This window comes from Bubalus bubalis, chromosome 1 (assembly GCF_019923935.1).
Source record: "Bubalus bubalis isolate 160015118507 breed Murrah chromosome 1, NDDB_SH_1, whole genome shotgun sequence".
NCBI classification, from domain to species: Eukaryota; Metazoa; Chordata; class Mammalia; order Artiodactyla; family Bovidae; genus Bubalus; species Bubalus bubalis.
This window is the reverse complement of record NC_059157.1, coordinates 137024541-137042233: the sequence shown is the minus strand read 5'-3', so window position 1 is coordinate 137042233 and position 17693 is coordinate 137024541. Positions and strand designations below refer to the sequence as shown.

At 34.7% G+C, this 17693-nt stretch overlaps 1 protein-coding gene across 6 annotated transcripts in view; it reads left to right on the top strand.

Annotated features, from left to right (window-relative positions):
• NAALADL2 (N-acetylated alpha-linked acidic dipeptidase like 2) overlaps positions 1–17693 on the top strand; it is a 1624416-nt gene that overhangs the window by 1168879 nt on the left and 437844 nt on the right. For all 6 annotated transcript variants that reach the window (XM_044938294.2, XM_044938269.2, XM_025283251.3 and 3 more), the window contains 3 exons: positions 8507–8599; positions 12137–12342; positions 16540–16659. In XM_044938294.2, the coding sequence (XP_044794229.1) occupies positions 8507–8599; positions 12137–12342; positions 16540–16659 (419 nt within the window). The remainder of the gene's footprint in view (positions 1–8506; positions 8600–12136; positions 12343–16539; positions 16660–17693) is intronic.

The following is a 17693-nucleotide window of genomic DNA, read 5'->3' as shown; positions in this document are numbered from 1 at the left end:
GCCCTTCTCTCAGCTGGAAAGAACCAATGTAATCTTAGCATCTTTGTAAAAGAAATTGTCTTTACTTTCTCAGACCTCTATGTTTCTTTTAAATAAAAGTTAACTTCAAGATGTAGAAGAGGGCAGGTAAAATAATTTGAAATCTGTCCATGCAAACGTCTAGGAGCTCTGTATGAAATATAAGAAAAAATGTTTTTGAAAGCATCTATCAAAAAAAAAAAAACAAAACAAAAATGTAAAATGTCCAGAAAGAAACACAAAGACAGAGTGAAAAATCAGGGAAATAAATAGAAAAATTGACCGTATAATTTTCAGGTGTTGGGAAAGGTTATGGGTCCTGAATTAGGTAAATTAGAGTGGGAACATAGCACTCACATGGGGACAAAGGACATGGTTATGGAGCTATAGGGAGCGATGAGTTGTAACTGCTGCTGCTGCTAAGTTGCTTCAGTCGTGTCCAACTCTGTGCGACCCCATAGACGGCAGCCCAACAGGCTCCCCCGTCCCTGGGATTCTCCAGGCAAGAACACTGGAGTGGGTTGCCATTTCCTTCTTCAATGCATGAAAGTGAAAAGTGAAAGTGAAGTCGCTTAGTCATGTCCGACTCTTAGCGACCTCTTGGACTGCAGCCTACCAGGCTCCTCCGTCCATGGGATTTTCCAGGCAAGAGTACTGCAGAGTTGTAACTAACATCTATATAAAACCAGGACCATGGAGTTGAAGTAGGAAAACTGGAAAGGAATCCTCCTACTGATGAAGAAAAGCTTTATTCTGCTTGAGCTCTGGATAAAAAATAAAAATACAAATTTAAATGACTTTAGAAATTTAAAATCCTGGTTTAGAATTTTTACTAACATTGTAATATAGAAACACCAAGCCAAATATTTAACATAAAATTGTATCCAAGCCAGAGATGCCCCTGGGATGCCTGGTAAAAACAAAGGCAATGCTGGGAAAATATGTATTGGAGATATACTAAGCAAAAGAAATATGGAATAATTATATTAATGTAGGGGGAGAACTTAGGGTATAATTGGGATAGAAATGATGTAAAGAATAATTGTTCTTTGAGACCCTATGGACTATACAGTCCATGGAATTCTCCAGGCCAGAATCCTGGAGTGGGTAACTGTTTCCTTCTCCAGGGGATCTTCTCAACCTAGGAATCGAATCAGGGTCTCCTGCATTGCAGACAGATTCTTTACCAGCTGAGTTACCAGGGAACCCTATTCTAAATAATCTATATAGAAATCAGGGAATAGTAGCAATTCCAAGATTGCATACATGTAACTAGTCAAAAAATATAAGAATGCCAAGATAAATTGATAAATTAACATATGGGAAACTATAAAATGTCTCAATAATTGACAGAGAAAGTATGTAGAACACTGAAATTAGAGCTACACAGTTTTCAAGCTTGATTTACTGGACCTATGAATGATAGGCTGCAACCATGTAATCGGGAGTGCACGTTCTTTATATGGGACATTTATAAAAATGTTTAGTCTCTATTTATCATTTATAATAGCCTGCCAGTGTCACAAAATAAATCTCACCTAAAATCAAATTATCAGCATATAGACTTTGCTTTCAGTTCATTAATTAAATTAAGCTAGACATCAATATTAAAGCAGTAACCCATACCATGTATTTGAATATTTTGAAAATTTTTTGGACTAATACATTTATTATAGAAATAGTTATCATAGAAGTTTAAAAATGTTAGAATTTGTGAGATAATAACACTATATATCAAAATTAATTTACTTCAGCTACATAGAAAATCTATAGCCTTAAAGACACATGTAACAATTGAAAGGAAATGAGCTAAACATCTTGAGAATTTAGGTTAAACACACATACACACAGAGAATACATTAGGCAAAATTTAACACAGATACTAATAAGCATAGAATATAATATTGTAGCAAGAAATAAAGAAAAAATGATTGAGGATCCATAAACCTGAAAACTTTTTTTTTGTAATTCTAATAAATTAACTAAACTCTAGTAAAACTGATGAAAAGATTAAAAAAAAATAGAATAAGTAAATTGATGTTAGAAATAGAAGAGGAAACAAAACCATAGATAAATGAATGATTTTTTGAAGAACAAGAATAAAATGAACAATTAAATACATTTAGAAGAAATAAACATAATCAATTTGCTTATATTGATTCATAATAACAATTTGAAAATATTAAATGAAATAAAATGAAAATATACAATGGGTGAAAATGTACTTCTCCCTGCAACACACACAAAAAATACCAGTACCAAATAGTTTTATATACTAAAACTGCCTCTCCTTTGTAAAATGGTTAATTTGTGCTGTATAAACTCTTACAGAGTCAATGAAAAGAAGCAAAGATCCCTAAATATTTGTGAGATCTATAATCTACATATCAAAATCAGACCATAAAAAATAGACAAGTAAAATTATTAATGTCACTTATATATGCATATATTCTAAAAGTATTAGTAACCAAACACACAAAAAAACATATCATGACCAAGAAGGGCTTAATCCAGGAATATAAGCATTTTTTTTAACGTAGTGAGAAAAACTTTCAGTTATCTCAAAAGATGATTCAATATCTGTTTATGCTAAAACCTCTTAGCAATGGAAGATATAAAAGTGATCTTACTTTTAAAGGGAATTTCCCAGAAAGCTGTAGCAAATAACTTAAAAAAAATGCAGTTATAGAAACAATTGTAGTGAAGAATACAATGCTAGGACCAAAGAATGCTGCTTTTACTATACATTCCACAGTGCAGTGGCAGTCCTAGAAAAAATGTTGAGAACAGTAGATAAGCTATAAAGATTTAAAGGGAAAAAGCAAAACTATTTTTGGTATGTATCTAAGTGAAATTAACAAACATTAAAACTCAACAGATTAAATATTAAAACCTATAGAAGAGTAACAAGAAGGCATTTTATAAGACTAATATATGAAATTACATAGCATGCTTACACATTGTAAAATAATTTTAAACACTATATTTTGTTACTATAGCAGGAAAAACTTAGTTTAATAATCATGCAAATCTTTTATAAATAAAAATAAAAAAATTTTTAAAAGAAATAAAATTAGCTGAAATAAATTGAGAAGTATACCATAATAGATAAAAGATATCATTTTCTCAAATGGGTTCGCTAATTTAATGCGATCCTAATGAAATCCTGAAATGTCTTTTCATGGCACATGGCAAACTAATATGAAAGTTTTCATAAAAATAGGCTTGGAAATTTCCCCCAAATTGAATAGTTAAATTAGATGATGATGTGATGCTGGTAGTAGTGGTGGTGATGGTGGTGGTGGTGGACCCAGTATTTCAGTCCTGACAAATTTCTGTTAATGAAAACACTATCAGTTCAGTTCAGTTCAGTTCAGTCGCTCAGTCGTGTCTGACTCTTCGCGACCCCATGAATCGCAGCATGCCAGGCCTCCCTGTCCATCACCAACTCCCAGAGTTCACTCAAACCCACATCCATCGATTTGGTGATACCATCCAGCCATCTCATCCTCTGTCGTCCCCTTCTCCTCCCGCCCCCAATCCCTCCCAGCATCAGAGTCTTTTTCAATGAGTCAACTCTTCGCATGAGGTGGCCAAAGTACTGGAGTTTCAGCTTCAGCATCATTCCTTCCAAAGAAATCCCAGGGCTGATCTCCTTCAGAATGGACTGGTTGAATCTCCTTGCAGTCCAAGGGACTCTCAAGAGTCTTCTCCAACACCACATTTCAAAAGCATCAATTCTTCAGCACTCAGCTTTCTTCACAGTCCAACTCTCACATCCATACATGACCACTGGAAACACTATGGCCCTGTTAAAATGAGTTATATTAGCATTGATAATAACAAATCCATGTATAAATAAGAACTCAATATTAATATTAATGAAGTTGCTTCATTAATGCTTCATGGAAAAACAAAAAACGATCCAGTGAGAATTAGTGTATGAGTGAGTGAGAGTGTGTGTATATGTGTGTTTGTGTGTGTCCTTCAGTCATATCCTTCTCTTTGCAACCCGATGGACTGTAGCTGCCAGGCTCCTCTGTTCATAGAATTCTCCAGGCAGGAATACTTGGATGGGTTGCCTCTACCTTCTCCAAGGGATCTTCCAGACCCAGGGATCAAACCCAGGTCTCCTGCCTTGCAGGCAGATTCTTTGGTCTGAGCCACAGGGAAGAATTAGTATGTTTGTGTGTCAATGGTATTATAAATTGTAAGGCACTATATCATAAGGTAATATTTCAAATAGTTTGCAGTAAATTTGTACATATAGGTTTTCTTACTGCTGAACTTGAAAAAAGTTAATATTGAATCTTAGAAAACCAGAGATGATTCTTCAGCTGTATCTAACTCAAAAATAAAATAAAAATATTAAAAACAACAACTATAAGGTCATGACTCCCTCATATAAAGTTCATTTATCTGAACTGTTTGGAACAAAACTAGAACAGGAATTAAATGTTAAAAACAAACATATGATTCCAGCTCTATCATGTTTTGGAAAAGGCAAAACTGTAGAGACATTTAAAAGATCAGTGGTTGCCAGGAGCTTAAAAGGAAGGGAGAGAGTAAAAAATAAACAGGTACAGCACAGAAAATTTTTAGGGCAATGAAATTATTCTATGTGATATTATAATGGTGCATACCTGTCATTCTGTTTATGTCAAAACCCATAGAATGCACAGTACAACAAGTAAAACAATGTGATTTATGAAATTTATAGACTTATTAATATTGTCTTATTACTGATAACAGGTATTGATCATGCTAATGGAAGATGTTCCTGGTATATTACAGTCCATAGAGTCACAAAGAGCTGGATTCAACTGAGCATGCATGCATGCAAGATGCTAAATAGAGGCAGGGGAGAAAGGGTGTTTGGGAATCCTGTATTTTCTGCTCTGTTCATCTATATTTTTAAAACTGCTCTATAAAAACAAAGTATACTGATTTTAAAAAGTAAACAAAAACATGTAGCTCCTTATTTAGAACCACAATGCTCAGTTCTAAGTAGATTTTCTTTTTTCATATATAAGGCACTCAGGTATTCTGTTCAAGTCTCTTTACTCTTAGTTATAATTTTTTTAGTGTAGTGATTTTCTATTTGAGCTGTTACTTTGGCATGTTCAAAGTAGCTCAGTGGTAAAGAAATGCAGGAGACACAGGTTGGATCCCTGGATTGGGAAGATCCGCTGGAGGAAGAAATGGCAACCCTCTCCAGTATTTTGGGCTTCCCTGGTGGCTCATATAAAGAATCTGAGATAAAGAATCTCAGAGTATCTCAGAGAAAGAATCTTCCTGCAATGTGGGAGACCCAGGTTTAATTCCTGGGTCAGGAAGATCCCCTGGAGAAGGGAATGGCAGCCCACTCCAGTATTCTTGCCCGGACAATTCCATGGAGAGAGGAGCCTGGTGGGCTACTGTCCATGGGATCACAAAGAATTGGACACAACTGAGTGTTCATACTACAAAGAAAGAAGCAACTTATTTGCCATAATAGTTTCTTCTGGCAGGAAGAAATTCAATTTCAACTTCTTGTCCGCAAAGTGTGTGTGTCTTGCATTTTTTTTTTTTTAAACTTAGTTGCATCTGACTGTTTTACAACCCCATGCACTGTAGCCCTCTGGCTCCACTGTCCACAAGATTTTCCAGACAAGAATACTGGAGTGGAGGGCTCCCCTGGTGGCTCAGCGGTAAAGAATCTGACTGCCAGTGCAGGAGACACAGGTTCAATACGTGGTCGGGGAAGATCCCACATGTTGTAGAGCAACTAAGCCTGTGCACCACAACTATTGAGCCTGGGCTCTGGAGCCAAGGATCTAAAACTACTGAAGCCTGAGCACCCTGGTGCCTATGCTTAGCAACAGCAGAAGCCACTGCAATGAGAAGTGCACCACAACTAGAACATAGCCCCTACTTGCTGCAACTAGAGAGAAGTCCATGCACCAATGAAGACCCAGTATAGCTAATAAATAAATAAATACAATTATATACATTAAAAAAAAAAAAAAGAACACTGGAATGGGTTGCCATTCCCTCCTCCAGAAGATTTCCATATCCAAGATCAAACCGATACTTCCTGCATTGGAAGCAGATCCTTTACCACTCACTGAGCCATGAGGGAAGCCCCTAGTTTGCATTAGCTGCTTTCTAATTGTCACCCCCTCCCCAACAGTTTTACCTGGCTGCCCTAGAATGTCTCCTAGGGAAACTACCTTTCTACCAGTACTTTCTTCCTCCCCACCGCCCCAGTCCTCAGACAGCCCAATTCAGTTCAGTTCAGTCACTCAGTCGTGTCAGACTCTTTGCGACCACATGAATCACAAAACGCCAGGCCTCCCTGTCCATCACCAATTCCTGGAGTTCACTCAAACTCATGTCCATCAAGTTGATGATGACTTCCAGTCATGTCATCCTCTGTCGTCCCCTTCTCCTCCTGCCCCCAATCCCTCCCAACATCAAGGTCTTTTCCAATAAGTCAACTCTTCGCATGAGGTGGCCAGAGTATTGGAGTTTCAGCTTTAGCATCAGTCCTTCCAATGAACACCCAGGACTGATCTCCTTTAGGATGGACCAGTTGGATCTCCTTGCAGTCCAAGGGACTCTCAAGAGTCTTCTCCAACACCACAGTTCAAAAGCATCAATTCTTCGGCGCTCAGCTTTCTTCACAGTCCAACTCTCATATCCCTACATGACTACTGGAAAAACCATAGCCTTGACTAGAACAACCTTTGTTGGCAAAGTAATGTCTCAGCTTTTTAATATGCTATTTAGGTTGGTCATAACTTTCCTTCCAAGAAGTAAGCGTCTTTTAATTTCTTGGCAGCAATCACCATCTGCAGTGATTTTGGAGCCCCTCCCCCCAAAATAAAGTCTGCCACTGTTTCCACTGTTTCCCCATCTATTTCCCATGAAGTGATAGGACCAGATGCCATGATCTTCATTTTCTGAATGTTGAGCTTTAAGCCAACTTTTTTACTCTCCTTCACTTTCATCAAGAGGCTTTTTAGTTCCTCTTCACTTTCTGCCATAAAGGTGGTGTCATCTGCATATCTGAGGTTATTGATATTTCTCCCAGCAATCTTGATTTTAGCTTGTGCTTCTTTCAGCCCAGTGTTTCTCATGATGTACTCTGCATAGAAGTTAAATAAACAGGGTGACAATATACAGTCTTGACGTACTCCTTTTCCTATTTGGAACCAGTCTGTTGTTCCATGTCCAGTTCTAACTGTTGCTTCCTGACCTGCATATAGGTTTCTCAAGAGGCAGGTCAGGTGATCTGGTATTCCCATCTCTTTCAGAATTTTCCAGTTTATTGTGATCCACATAGTCAAAGGCTTTGGCATAGTCAATAAAGCAGAAATAGATGTTTTTCTGGAACTCTCTTGTTTTTTCGATGATCCAGCGGATGTTGGCAATTTGGTCTCTGGTTCCTCTGCCTTTTCTAAAACCACCTTGAACATCTGGAAGTTCATGGTTCACGTATTGCTGAAGCCTGGCTTGGAGAATTTTGAGCATTACTTTACTAGCATGTGACATGAGTTCAATTGTGCCGTAGTTCCAGGATCCATCAAATACAGGATTAACACTTGTGATCATCAAAGACCTTCAGAGATCCCTTCAGGGCTGTGACTGAAGTCCTTTCTGATTGGCGTCTTTGCTTCTTTGCTGTCAATTTTTGTACTATCTAGCATGAATAGAAAAACTCAGTGAGGCAGAGCAGTTGGCAGAGATTTAGAAGAGAATTGAGAGACATATAAACGTAAGTACAAAACTCCAATATTTGAAAATATATGTAGCTTTAAAAATGTTTATTCTTTTAATTTGTGTAATGCTTTCCAGTTTTCAAAGTGACAATGTAGTGAATCAAAGAGAAAAGGTAAAATTATCTCCACATGTGATTTGTTTTGAAGCTAGGCAAGTATTTAAAATTGTTTGCAAATATTTTTATCTGATTGTTATTATTTTTTTAAAATAGAGTTGCCCACATATCCTTGAGATCTTGTTCTGTGTGTTTTCCTGTTTAACCCCATTGAGGTTTTTAATATGAAGTTTAAAATTGCCCTTTTGGGAGGGAGGTAGGAGGGAGGGTCACGTTGGAAAACACATGTACACGCATGGCTGAATCATATGAATGTATGGCAAAAAAAAACCCCACCACAATATTGTAAAGTAATTAGCCTCCAATTAAAATAAATTAAAAAAAATAAAAATTAAAAAAAAATAGCCCTTTTATGGCTCTACAGTTCTATGAAGCTAGAAATTGCATCTTAGTCATTATTGAATAATAAGCACCTAAAATTGTCTACACAAACTTTCCAATGCATATTTGCAAAAAAGTGTGACATTTGTTACCTAGAAAAAATCAATTGTTTGGAATAATTTAATGATATATTATAAATGAATTTGGGTGTTTTAATAAAAAATAAAACAGCAGAATTAAGAAAAACAAGTGTATTTTAGTTTTGTTTTTGCTTTTTTTTTTTTGCAGAGGAAAGAATTGTGAACATGAAAATTCAAACAGTCACAAAATTTGAAACAGTTACTAATGTTGTTGGATATTTAAAGGGTGTGACCTTTCCAGGTAAGTAGACCCAAGTATTTATAATCTGTATCTTATATAATGTGTTAGTTGCTCAGTTGTGTCCAACTCTTTGTAACTCCATGGACTGCAGCCCTTCAGGCTCCTCTGTCCGTGAAATTCTTCAGGCAAGAGTATTGAAGTGGGTTACTATTTCTTTCTCCACAGGATTTTCCTGACCCAGGGGTTGAACTGGGGTGTCCTGCATTGCCAAGTGAATTCTTTTCTGTCTGAGCTCCAGGGAATCCCATCTTACATATCACAAATGCTCTATAACAATATCATAGTTAAATGTCCTGCTTTAGAGGTAATTAGGTTCATGCTACTTTAAGAGGTGGGTGATATATAAAAGCAAGAAACAGGTCTTTATTCTATTTCATACCAAATCTCTTCAAAGATAAATCATACTAAAGAGTATAAAAGGGGAAACAAAACAGAAAAAACAGAGTTTAGATTTGTTAAACTGGCATGTACCTTTGAGTGAAAGCTACAGAAGTCATTGTTTTTCTTTTATTCACTATTACACCATTGAAGATTTTGTTTTTATAAAGACCATATTTAAAAAAAAATAAAATATTTTACTTTTAATTTTTTTTTTAAATAAAAATTTTGGTTTCAAATATTTCAGTGTTAGTCTGTGTCCCATCCCTAATCCTTGGTTCACCGACAATTCTGCCTAATGTCTGTGTGGCTTTAGGTTTTGAAGATGCGTATGAAAAAGTTCACCTGGCTAAATTTTAAATAGTTTTATACCTTGTTATGGGATCTTATGGAAACTTCAGATGATGCTGTATAGGCTAAAGAAGTGAAAATAACTCACAAATACATTCATTATCTAATTAACGTCAACACTTCTGAATACATTGTGAGACTGAAGGACATCACTGTGTGTGGTGCTTGTTACATACAGTATAGAATGCAAGTCTTTTAGTACATTTGTGCCACCTCTATTTATTTGGTAGGGATATTTACTCAAGTTCTTTTTGGAGAATTATCCGTCTCCATTATTTTGGTCAAATTGACCCCGTAATTGCTAAGTCAGGGAATTTTGAGATCAAGTTTAACATCCCTGCCAAGTTTCCTGCCAGCCAACTCTAAAAATTCATGGGCATCTTCTGTTTGATATCCTTACAGTATTAGTGTTGAACAACCTCTGATTTTAATGTCTTTAAATGCAAGATATAAATGATTTTGGAGATTATTGCTGTCGCATTTCAACCATTTTAGTAAATTTCCATCATAATAATCTCTAATTGAAGTATTAGAAATATTTATCATCATTGCTACATTTCTTAGTTATTTTTGAAGAAAATATTGAACTGAATTATACTAGATTTAGGATAGAAAAGCTTTCCTTATTGACACTCAATGTAGAAAAAAAAAAACCAACTTTTTAAACTCAGTTTAATTAATAGTATTCCTTAATGTATAATATGTTTCTCATGTTTATTTGCACTTTACACAAAAATATTGATCATTCACATGCTTTCTTTATTTAATGACTCTGAAAATTAGAAATGGCATCAATTAGTATTTAGTTTTCTAGATATGGTTTATCTAGAATGAGGGCTTCCCTGGAGGCTCAGATGGTAGAGAATCTGCATGCAGTACAGGAGACCTGGATTCTCTTCCTGGGTTGGGAAGATCCCCTGGAAAAGAGAATGGCAACCCACTCCAGTATTCTGGCCAGATGATTCCATAGACAGAGTTGCCTGGCGGGATACAGTCGACGGGGTTGTAAATAGTCAGACACAACTGAGCAACTAACACTTACTCACCACTTATCTAGAACACAGACAATTCCAAACAGAATTTTTACACATATCTGAGTGAATCAATTCAACATTGCAGGCAAACTATATGTGTGTGTGTTAGTCATTCAGCAGCATCCAACTCTTTGAGAACTATCGGACTGTAGCCCGCCAGGCTCCTCTGTCCATAGCGTTTTCCAGTCAAGAATACTGGAGTGAGTTGCCATTCCCTTCTCCAAGGCATCTTCCTGACCCAAGGATTGAACCCAGGTCTCCTGCATTACAGGCAGGAGATTCTTTACCGTCTGAGCAGTCATACTATATATACCATTAATTAAATGTTAATACACTGTTGATGGATTAAATTCATTGTTGGTTCCAATATCAGTGAGGAAAACTAAAATTGCTTCCCTCAGTAATGTTTCCTGTAAAGTAGCTTTTTGATGCCATGAAGCCAAGAGGTGATTTACTCCTTCTATACATGTGTAGTACTTACTATGTGTCAGGAGCTATTGAAAGTGCTTTACTTACTTAAAACTCCAAACAACTGAATGGAAATAGAGACACAGTTGTAGAGAATAAACATGGATACCAAGAGGATATATCTATATCTATATATAATAGATAATGAGAATTTACTGTATAGCACAGGATCTTTATTCTGTGTTCTCTGATGGCCTAAATGGGATGGAAATATAAGAAAGGGGCTATAGGTATAGATATAATTGGTTTACTTTATTGTATTCCAGAAACTAACACAACATTGTAAAGCAACTATATTCCAATAAAATTTCTAAAAATAAATAAAATTAAAAAGAAAAAGATGATGTATGCACTATTTTATACCCATTTTATGGTTTAAGACGTTGTCATGAGCACCTGAACAAGCTTGGCAAGGTCATACAACTAGTAAGTCAAATACCCTGGATTCCATCCCAAGCAGGAAGTCCTTAAACTCTGCACACTTAACCATCATGCTATGGAACATCTGCTCAGAAAATGACACGTAATGAAGAAAAACATTTTTACACAAATTATAGGGCTACTTGCTGAAGTAAATTTAGATGTGTGCCAACAACATTCACAGGCAACAAAATCAGAGGAAACTCTGGAGATGCATTTGTACTACCTTATTACTGACAATAGTCAGTTAAATATGTTGTTCAGAATCCATCCATGTGTCATGGAGACCTTTCTAGTAATGTATGATTCTATGAAATAAAATATGTGAAAAAAGAGTAGTTGGATGACTTTTTATGATGATTTTTTTCCATCAAGGAAAGGAGAGGGGTTAAAACTATAAGTTAGAAATGAAAACTGATTCCCTAAAAACTTCATTTATTGCAAAATTCCTACATGTGTACCAAATTTTTAACATTTACAGTGACTGAATAATTGTTCCATCAAATGTAAGAATAGTTCATTAATATTTACTGAGCATATACACATTGTTTATAGGGCACTTCCCACTACGATTCTGGAAAAATGTTAGATAAGGTTTTCATTGTGGCATATTTGTATACTTCATTAATTAATATGCATGTTTCAGAGGACAGTAATATGGATCTAAGCTTTGGATTCATAATTGAGCTCAGCAGCTGCCTCTGCTTTGATATACACAGATGTGTGAATCAAGACAGTGGGTGAAAAATGTTAACGTAGTCCTAATTATTAGAATAATTTTGCATAATTGTTGCTTGGTTGTGCAATAGGATTATGTAAATGTCATTAAATGTATTGTTAAGGTTTATACTATGTTTCAGTGGCTCTTGTTTCCTTCCATTTTCAGACCGTTATGTCATAGTTGGCAGCCATCATCATACCGCTCACAGTTATGACAGACAAGAATGGGCCAGCAGCACTGCCATGATCACAGCTTTTATCCGGGCCTTGATGTTAAGAGTTAAGAAAGGGTGGAGACCAGACCGTACCATTGTTTTCTGCTCATGGGGAGGAACAGCTTTTGGAAATATTGGCTCCTATGAATGGGGAGAGGTAAATGTACATGAATTACTGTGCCTTGCTCTCATAATTGCACTGTCATGCTCTCTATCTCTCGCTTTCTCTTGCTCTCTGGACTAGAGTAGACAAGGTAAAACTGATGAAGCCGTTAACAGGAATGTGCATCTCAACCAGAGTGTTCTGTATGCTCACTTGCTGCTTCTAAGTCACTTCAGTCGTGTCCGACTCTGTGCGACCCCATAGACGGCAACCCACCAGGCTCCCCCATCCCCGGGATTCTCCAGGCAAGAACACTGGAGTGGGTTGCCATTTCCTTCTCCAATGCATGAAAGTGAAAAGTCAAAGTGAAGTCACTTAGTCGTGTCCGACTCTTAGCGACCTCATGGACTGCAGCCTACCAGGCTCCTCCATCCATGGGATTTTCCATGCAAGAGTTTTGGAGTGGGGTGCCATTGCCTTCTCCCTCACTTGCTGTGATCACCTCTAAGAATGCTAAGGAGTTAGATTTAGACACAGTGAATTGTGTGTGGTCTGCAACTATCTTATTCTTGTTGCTACCAGACCTACAGACTCTAATATACCTGCACTGGGGTTTACCTGGTTATTATGTCAATCCTTAGATTGACAGGCCCTGGATAAGAAGTGATCAAGTGATACATACCATTACCTTTTTTTTATAAACCTTCCAGCAATTTTCTGAAATTAGGAAACAATCTTATGTGTTAAATGTGTATTAACTTGGCATTATATCTTACCTAAACAATATAGAGATTGCACTGAAAACAGTAGTTTCTTTTTTTCTGCCATGTTTTTGCCCTCCCATCAATCCTTCCTCCTATTCTTACACCCCATCTCCCTGCTCCTCCTTTTCTACTTGCATCTCTACCTATCTACTTACCTGCCTACTTGCCTAACTTCTTTAGCTAGCCTTTGTTTTGGAGAAGGAAATGGCAACCCACTCCAGTATTCTTGCCTGGAGAATCCCATGGACAGAGAGGCCTGGCAGGCTATAGTCCATAGGGTCGCAAGTCAGACACAATTTAGCGACTAAACCACCGCCCAGCCATTGTTCAAAGGAAATCTTGTATGCAATGGATTACAGTTAGAATACAACTGGAATAAATTTTTAGATGCGTCTGATGTGTCTGTGTCTCACAAATACACTGTTTTTAATGGGATATGACAACTTTGGATTGATTCCACATTTACAGCAATAAACACATCATAAAACTCTTAGATTTTCTATTTACTCTTATGATTTTATAAAAAGAATTTTAACAGAAATAAGAATTTTAAAAAACCTACGTAAGTTTAACTAGGAAAAATAAAAACATTTGATATTCTAGTTTGTTTACTATGTCAGCTTTAGAGGGAAAAATCCCAAATATATAATGAAAAATTCTCGTTTTGTTTTTCATTTAATTACTCAAAAATGCACAAAATGGCTATTGGCTATCAAAAAACAATCAAAAAAGTATACAAATGAAGCTAGAAAACCTCTTTTTTAATTTTAGAGAAAGATGTTTCAAAACAATAAAAATTTTACAGTTGTAAAGTTTATCAAGATTCATACATTGGAAATCAAAATACTTTTCTGTATTTAAATTAGTATATGAATTTTTTTCCATTACTCAAGAAAACTAATTCAAATAAAGAAATTCCATTGCTGACAGAATCTTTTAAAGCTGACAAATTTTTAGTAAGATGTAAAATGTATTAACTAAAGCAATCTCTCAAACTTCTATTCTAAATTCCTTACTTTACAATTGAAAAAAATAATTTGGGGAGTACATATGTGATATGGGCTGATTTTAATAATTCAGAAATTTTTTATCACAAAGAAAACAATGTTTTAGTTTTCTTGTAGCAATAAGGCACATTTTAAGAAAATATCTTTAAGATTCTTTCAAAAAATGTATTCCAGTATTTCATACAGCCTTTTCCATAATAATTTTCAGTCAATTCATTTTAATTCTAACTTAGCACACATATTTATAAGTTGTGTTCTCAAAGTAGGCTTGTGCAACAATAGTAGTTCCTAACTTAAATTCCTAAATATCACTAACTCTTCTGCATGGGGAAGTATATTGCAAATAGTCCTGGAATTTATTTGAGCATCATGCATGGTAACCATAAATTAATTCACTATTGTGACCTTTTATGTATGTGATCAATTATATTTTCACCTTAAGTAAATATTTTTTGTAGTTAATAAAATATTTTATTTATTGACTCTGTTGTACCTTTTGGTCATTTTATACTTTCTCAAACAATAGATACTAAAAATACAACTGTTACACTGTAAGAGTCCATAGGAAAAAAATGTTTCTTATAGAAAATGCTCTTCCTATTCAAAAAGGTTAGAGACCTCTGTCTTAAAGTATTTATGTGTATATGCATATTTGACAACTAATTATACACCCACTTTCTGGCTTTTTCTATGACTAGATGAGCAAAAATATATAATAAAGAAAATAGTGAATACTGTGTAATTTAATTATTAGCTCATAAAATGTACTATTGTAAACTACTGTATCTTAGATTATTTCGGTATAGTTCATGGAGTATTTATGTAACAATCAGGTTGAGGAGGAATTTAGAAAACTTAGTTTTCCTGTTCTGTCTACTCTTATCAAAACTACTTTTTGTGAAAATGGAAGACTTTTTTCTTTTAGATGAAACCAGTTTGTGCACTAAATATATTCCCTAATGAAGATGAGTGAGGAAGAACTTGTTGACAGGTCATAATGCCCTTTCTAATTTTGTTTTGCTCAGGATCCCCTTGAAATGCAGAGTTATAATTAAAATATTAGGCTATACTGGTCAGATGGAATTTATAGTGATAGAGTTATTAGATATTTGACTCAATACTGATTTTGATCCTTGAAGAGAATTATGACATTCTACTAAATAGGTTCTTTAAAAAATGTACCATCTCTCCTGTGAAGAATCTTCATCTCAGGCTATAATGGAGATACTATAGATTTTGTAATCAAAGAAATCAGATTTCAAATCTTCTGTACAACAGAACATGTGATCTTAGGCAAGAATAATTTCTCCAAGGCTTGATTCCTCCTAAAAGTGTACTAATGTCTATGTTATGAGGTTCTCATGAGAATTAAATGGACTGACTTATAGACATTGTCAGTGTGGTAGTATGTTAATAGAAGCTTTTTTTTATAGCTCTTGTGTAATAATGAACATTTTTAATAACAACATTATGTGTAAAGCAGAGTACTTAAGCTTAAAGTTCATCATATCTATTCAAAATATTTATTTTAAAATGAATTGTCTTTTCACCTCTTTTACAGAGGTATGACTGAATTTTCAACATAAACTAAGAATAATATTGATGTGCTGTATATATAAGCCTTTATAGACTTTCATCTGATAGTGTTCGAAGAAGAAAAAAATATTTTTAAGGCATGAAGTAATACAATTTTTAGGATGTTCTTATAGAACTGACACCATGATAATTACTCATTAAATATTTGTGTAGGAAAAGGAAGAAAACAACAGAAGGGCTTCTTAGAGGTAACTTATCAATAGGATCAGTGGTCTTCAGTTTTTGGAATTTGTGTTTAGCAGAGAAGTGAAATAACTAATCTATTGAATCATTTTATGCTAGTTTATGGGTGAAATGCATCAGGTTTTATTTCAGGTAATCTGTGCAGGGCCACAATTGTATTATGCCCTATTTTGTTCAGAATAAAGAGCCACTTTATGCAAACACTGAAGTGATTTATCCATGTCTGTTTTCTAATTCAAAGTCTATAAAATTAAATGCTGTCATAGAGCAAATATCCATCCTGTATTCTGAAGTTGAATCTCATACTATATAAACCATATAAGGATATTTTTCTCTTAAACTTTTACATTTTTGAGGGACATGAACATGCTTTAAAATATTGTATTGTATAATGTATGGATATACAATAAGGAGTATACTTATTTAAAATGCATTTTAAATATTGTATTTAAATATTTAAATACTACCCTTGCTACCATTATTTAAAATACATTTATGACCCTTGAGTACTCTATTAAATAGTAAGAGATTACTTTAAATACAAAATATAAAGTATTATGCAAGGTAATGATTTTAAGTAGGACATGTTTATTTTTCAACATGTAACTGATAAAGTAGAATCTGTCACTTTTACATATCTTAAAGATATATATATATATATATATATATATTTTTTTTTTTTTTTTTTTTTTTAATTTCAGGATTTCAGGAAGGTTCTGCAGAGAAATGCTGTGGCTTACATTAGTCTCCACAGGCCTATAAGGGGTAACTCAAGTCTCCACTCTGTTGCTTCACCGTCTCTTCAGCAACTGGTAGCTGAGGTAAGATGAACCACTTTCATAAAATGATTTTGTAAAACTGCCTTCTTCTCCGTAATCTGGTATTTCTTAATATTTTTATTTTTTTAAAATATACATGAGACTATCCATAAGTGTTTTAAGGAATGATTTATTCCTGACTTTTTATTGTCGTCTCTTCAACCAACGTCCTATGTTCTGAAACTCTTTATTTACTACACTTTTATGGTTATAGTTGTAGGTGTGAATTATACATCTATAGAGAATGTGTGTAAAAATGTAAATTTATTTCTTAAAAATTGAATTTAGTGCTTAATTCCCAATTCTGCCAATTTTGGCATGTTGTGATAAAATTGGTTACTTGGGGATTTCTTCTTCAGTTATGTTTTGAGTAAATGTGGGTCCTCTTCTATCTTTTCAATCATGGGGCAAGCCTCCTCATAGCAGGACCCATGTCTTTTTCCTAGAATATAATGAGAACTTGATTCAAGATACTTGGAAAGTATTATTTGAAAAAAAATTATGGAAAAAGAAAGCGTGTTTTTTCCTAAAAGTACCTTGAAAAAAATTCATGCCGTTTGTGATAATGCCTTTCTATAGTTATCTATTTTTTTTTAATTTAGTTACTCCTCATCTGTTTCAAATAAATTTTTGAAACATATTTCCTCTTTTATGGGTAGAGTTCACACTTTTATTTCTGTACTCTTTCTATGACTTTCACCCAGATGACATGTGTTATGTTTAGAAATGAAAGCAATCGTGCCACTACTCTAGGGTGGTTTCCTCCCAATTCCAAGGGCTAATGATATATATTAGAAAATGACCTTTTAGATGCCCACAGAGTTTGCAGTATCACAGACACTGAATTAGAAAAAGAGAGCGAGAATGAACAGTGCTTTGAATTAGCCACAATTCTTGTTTGAAATGTAATGCAAACTAACATTTTATAACTTTCATAAAGTATTTTCTAGTTTAATAGGTTTCATTGACATTTCCATATGTAGTATAATAATGAAGACATTATGAAAGATGAAATAGATAAATCTGGATGTTTAAGA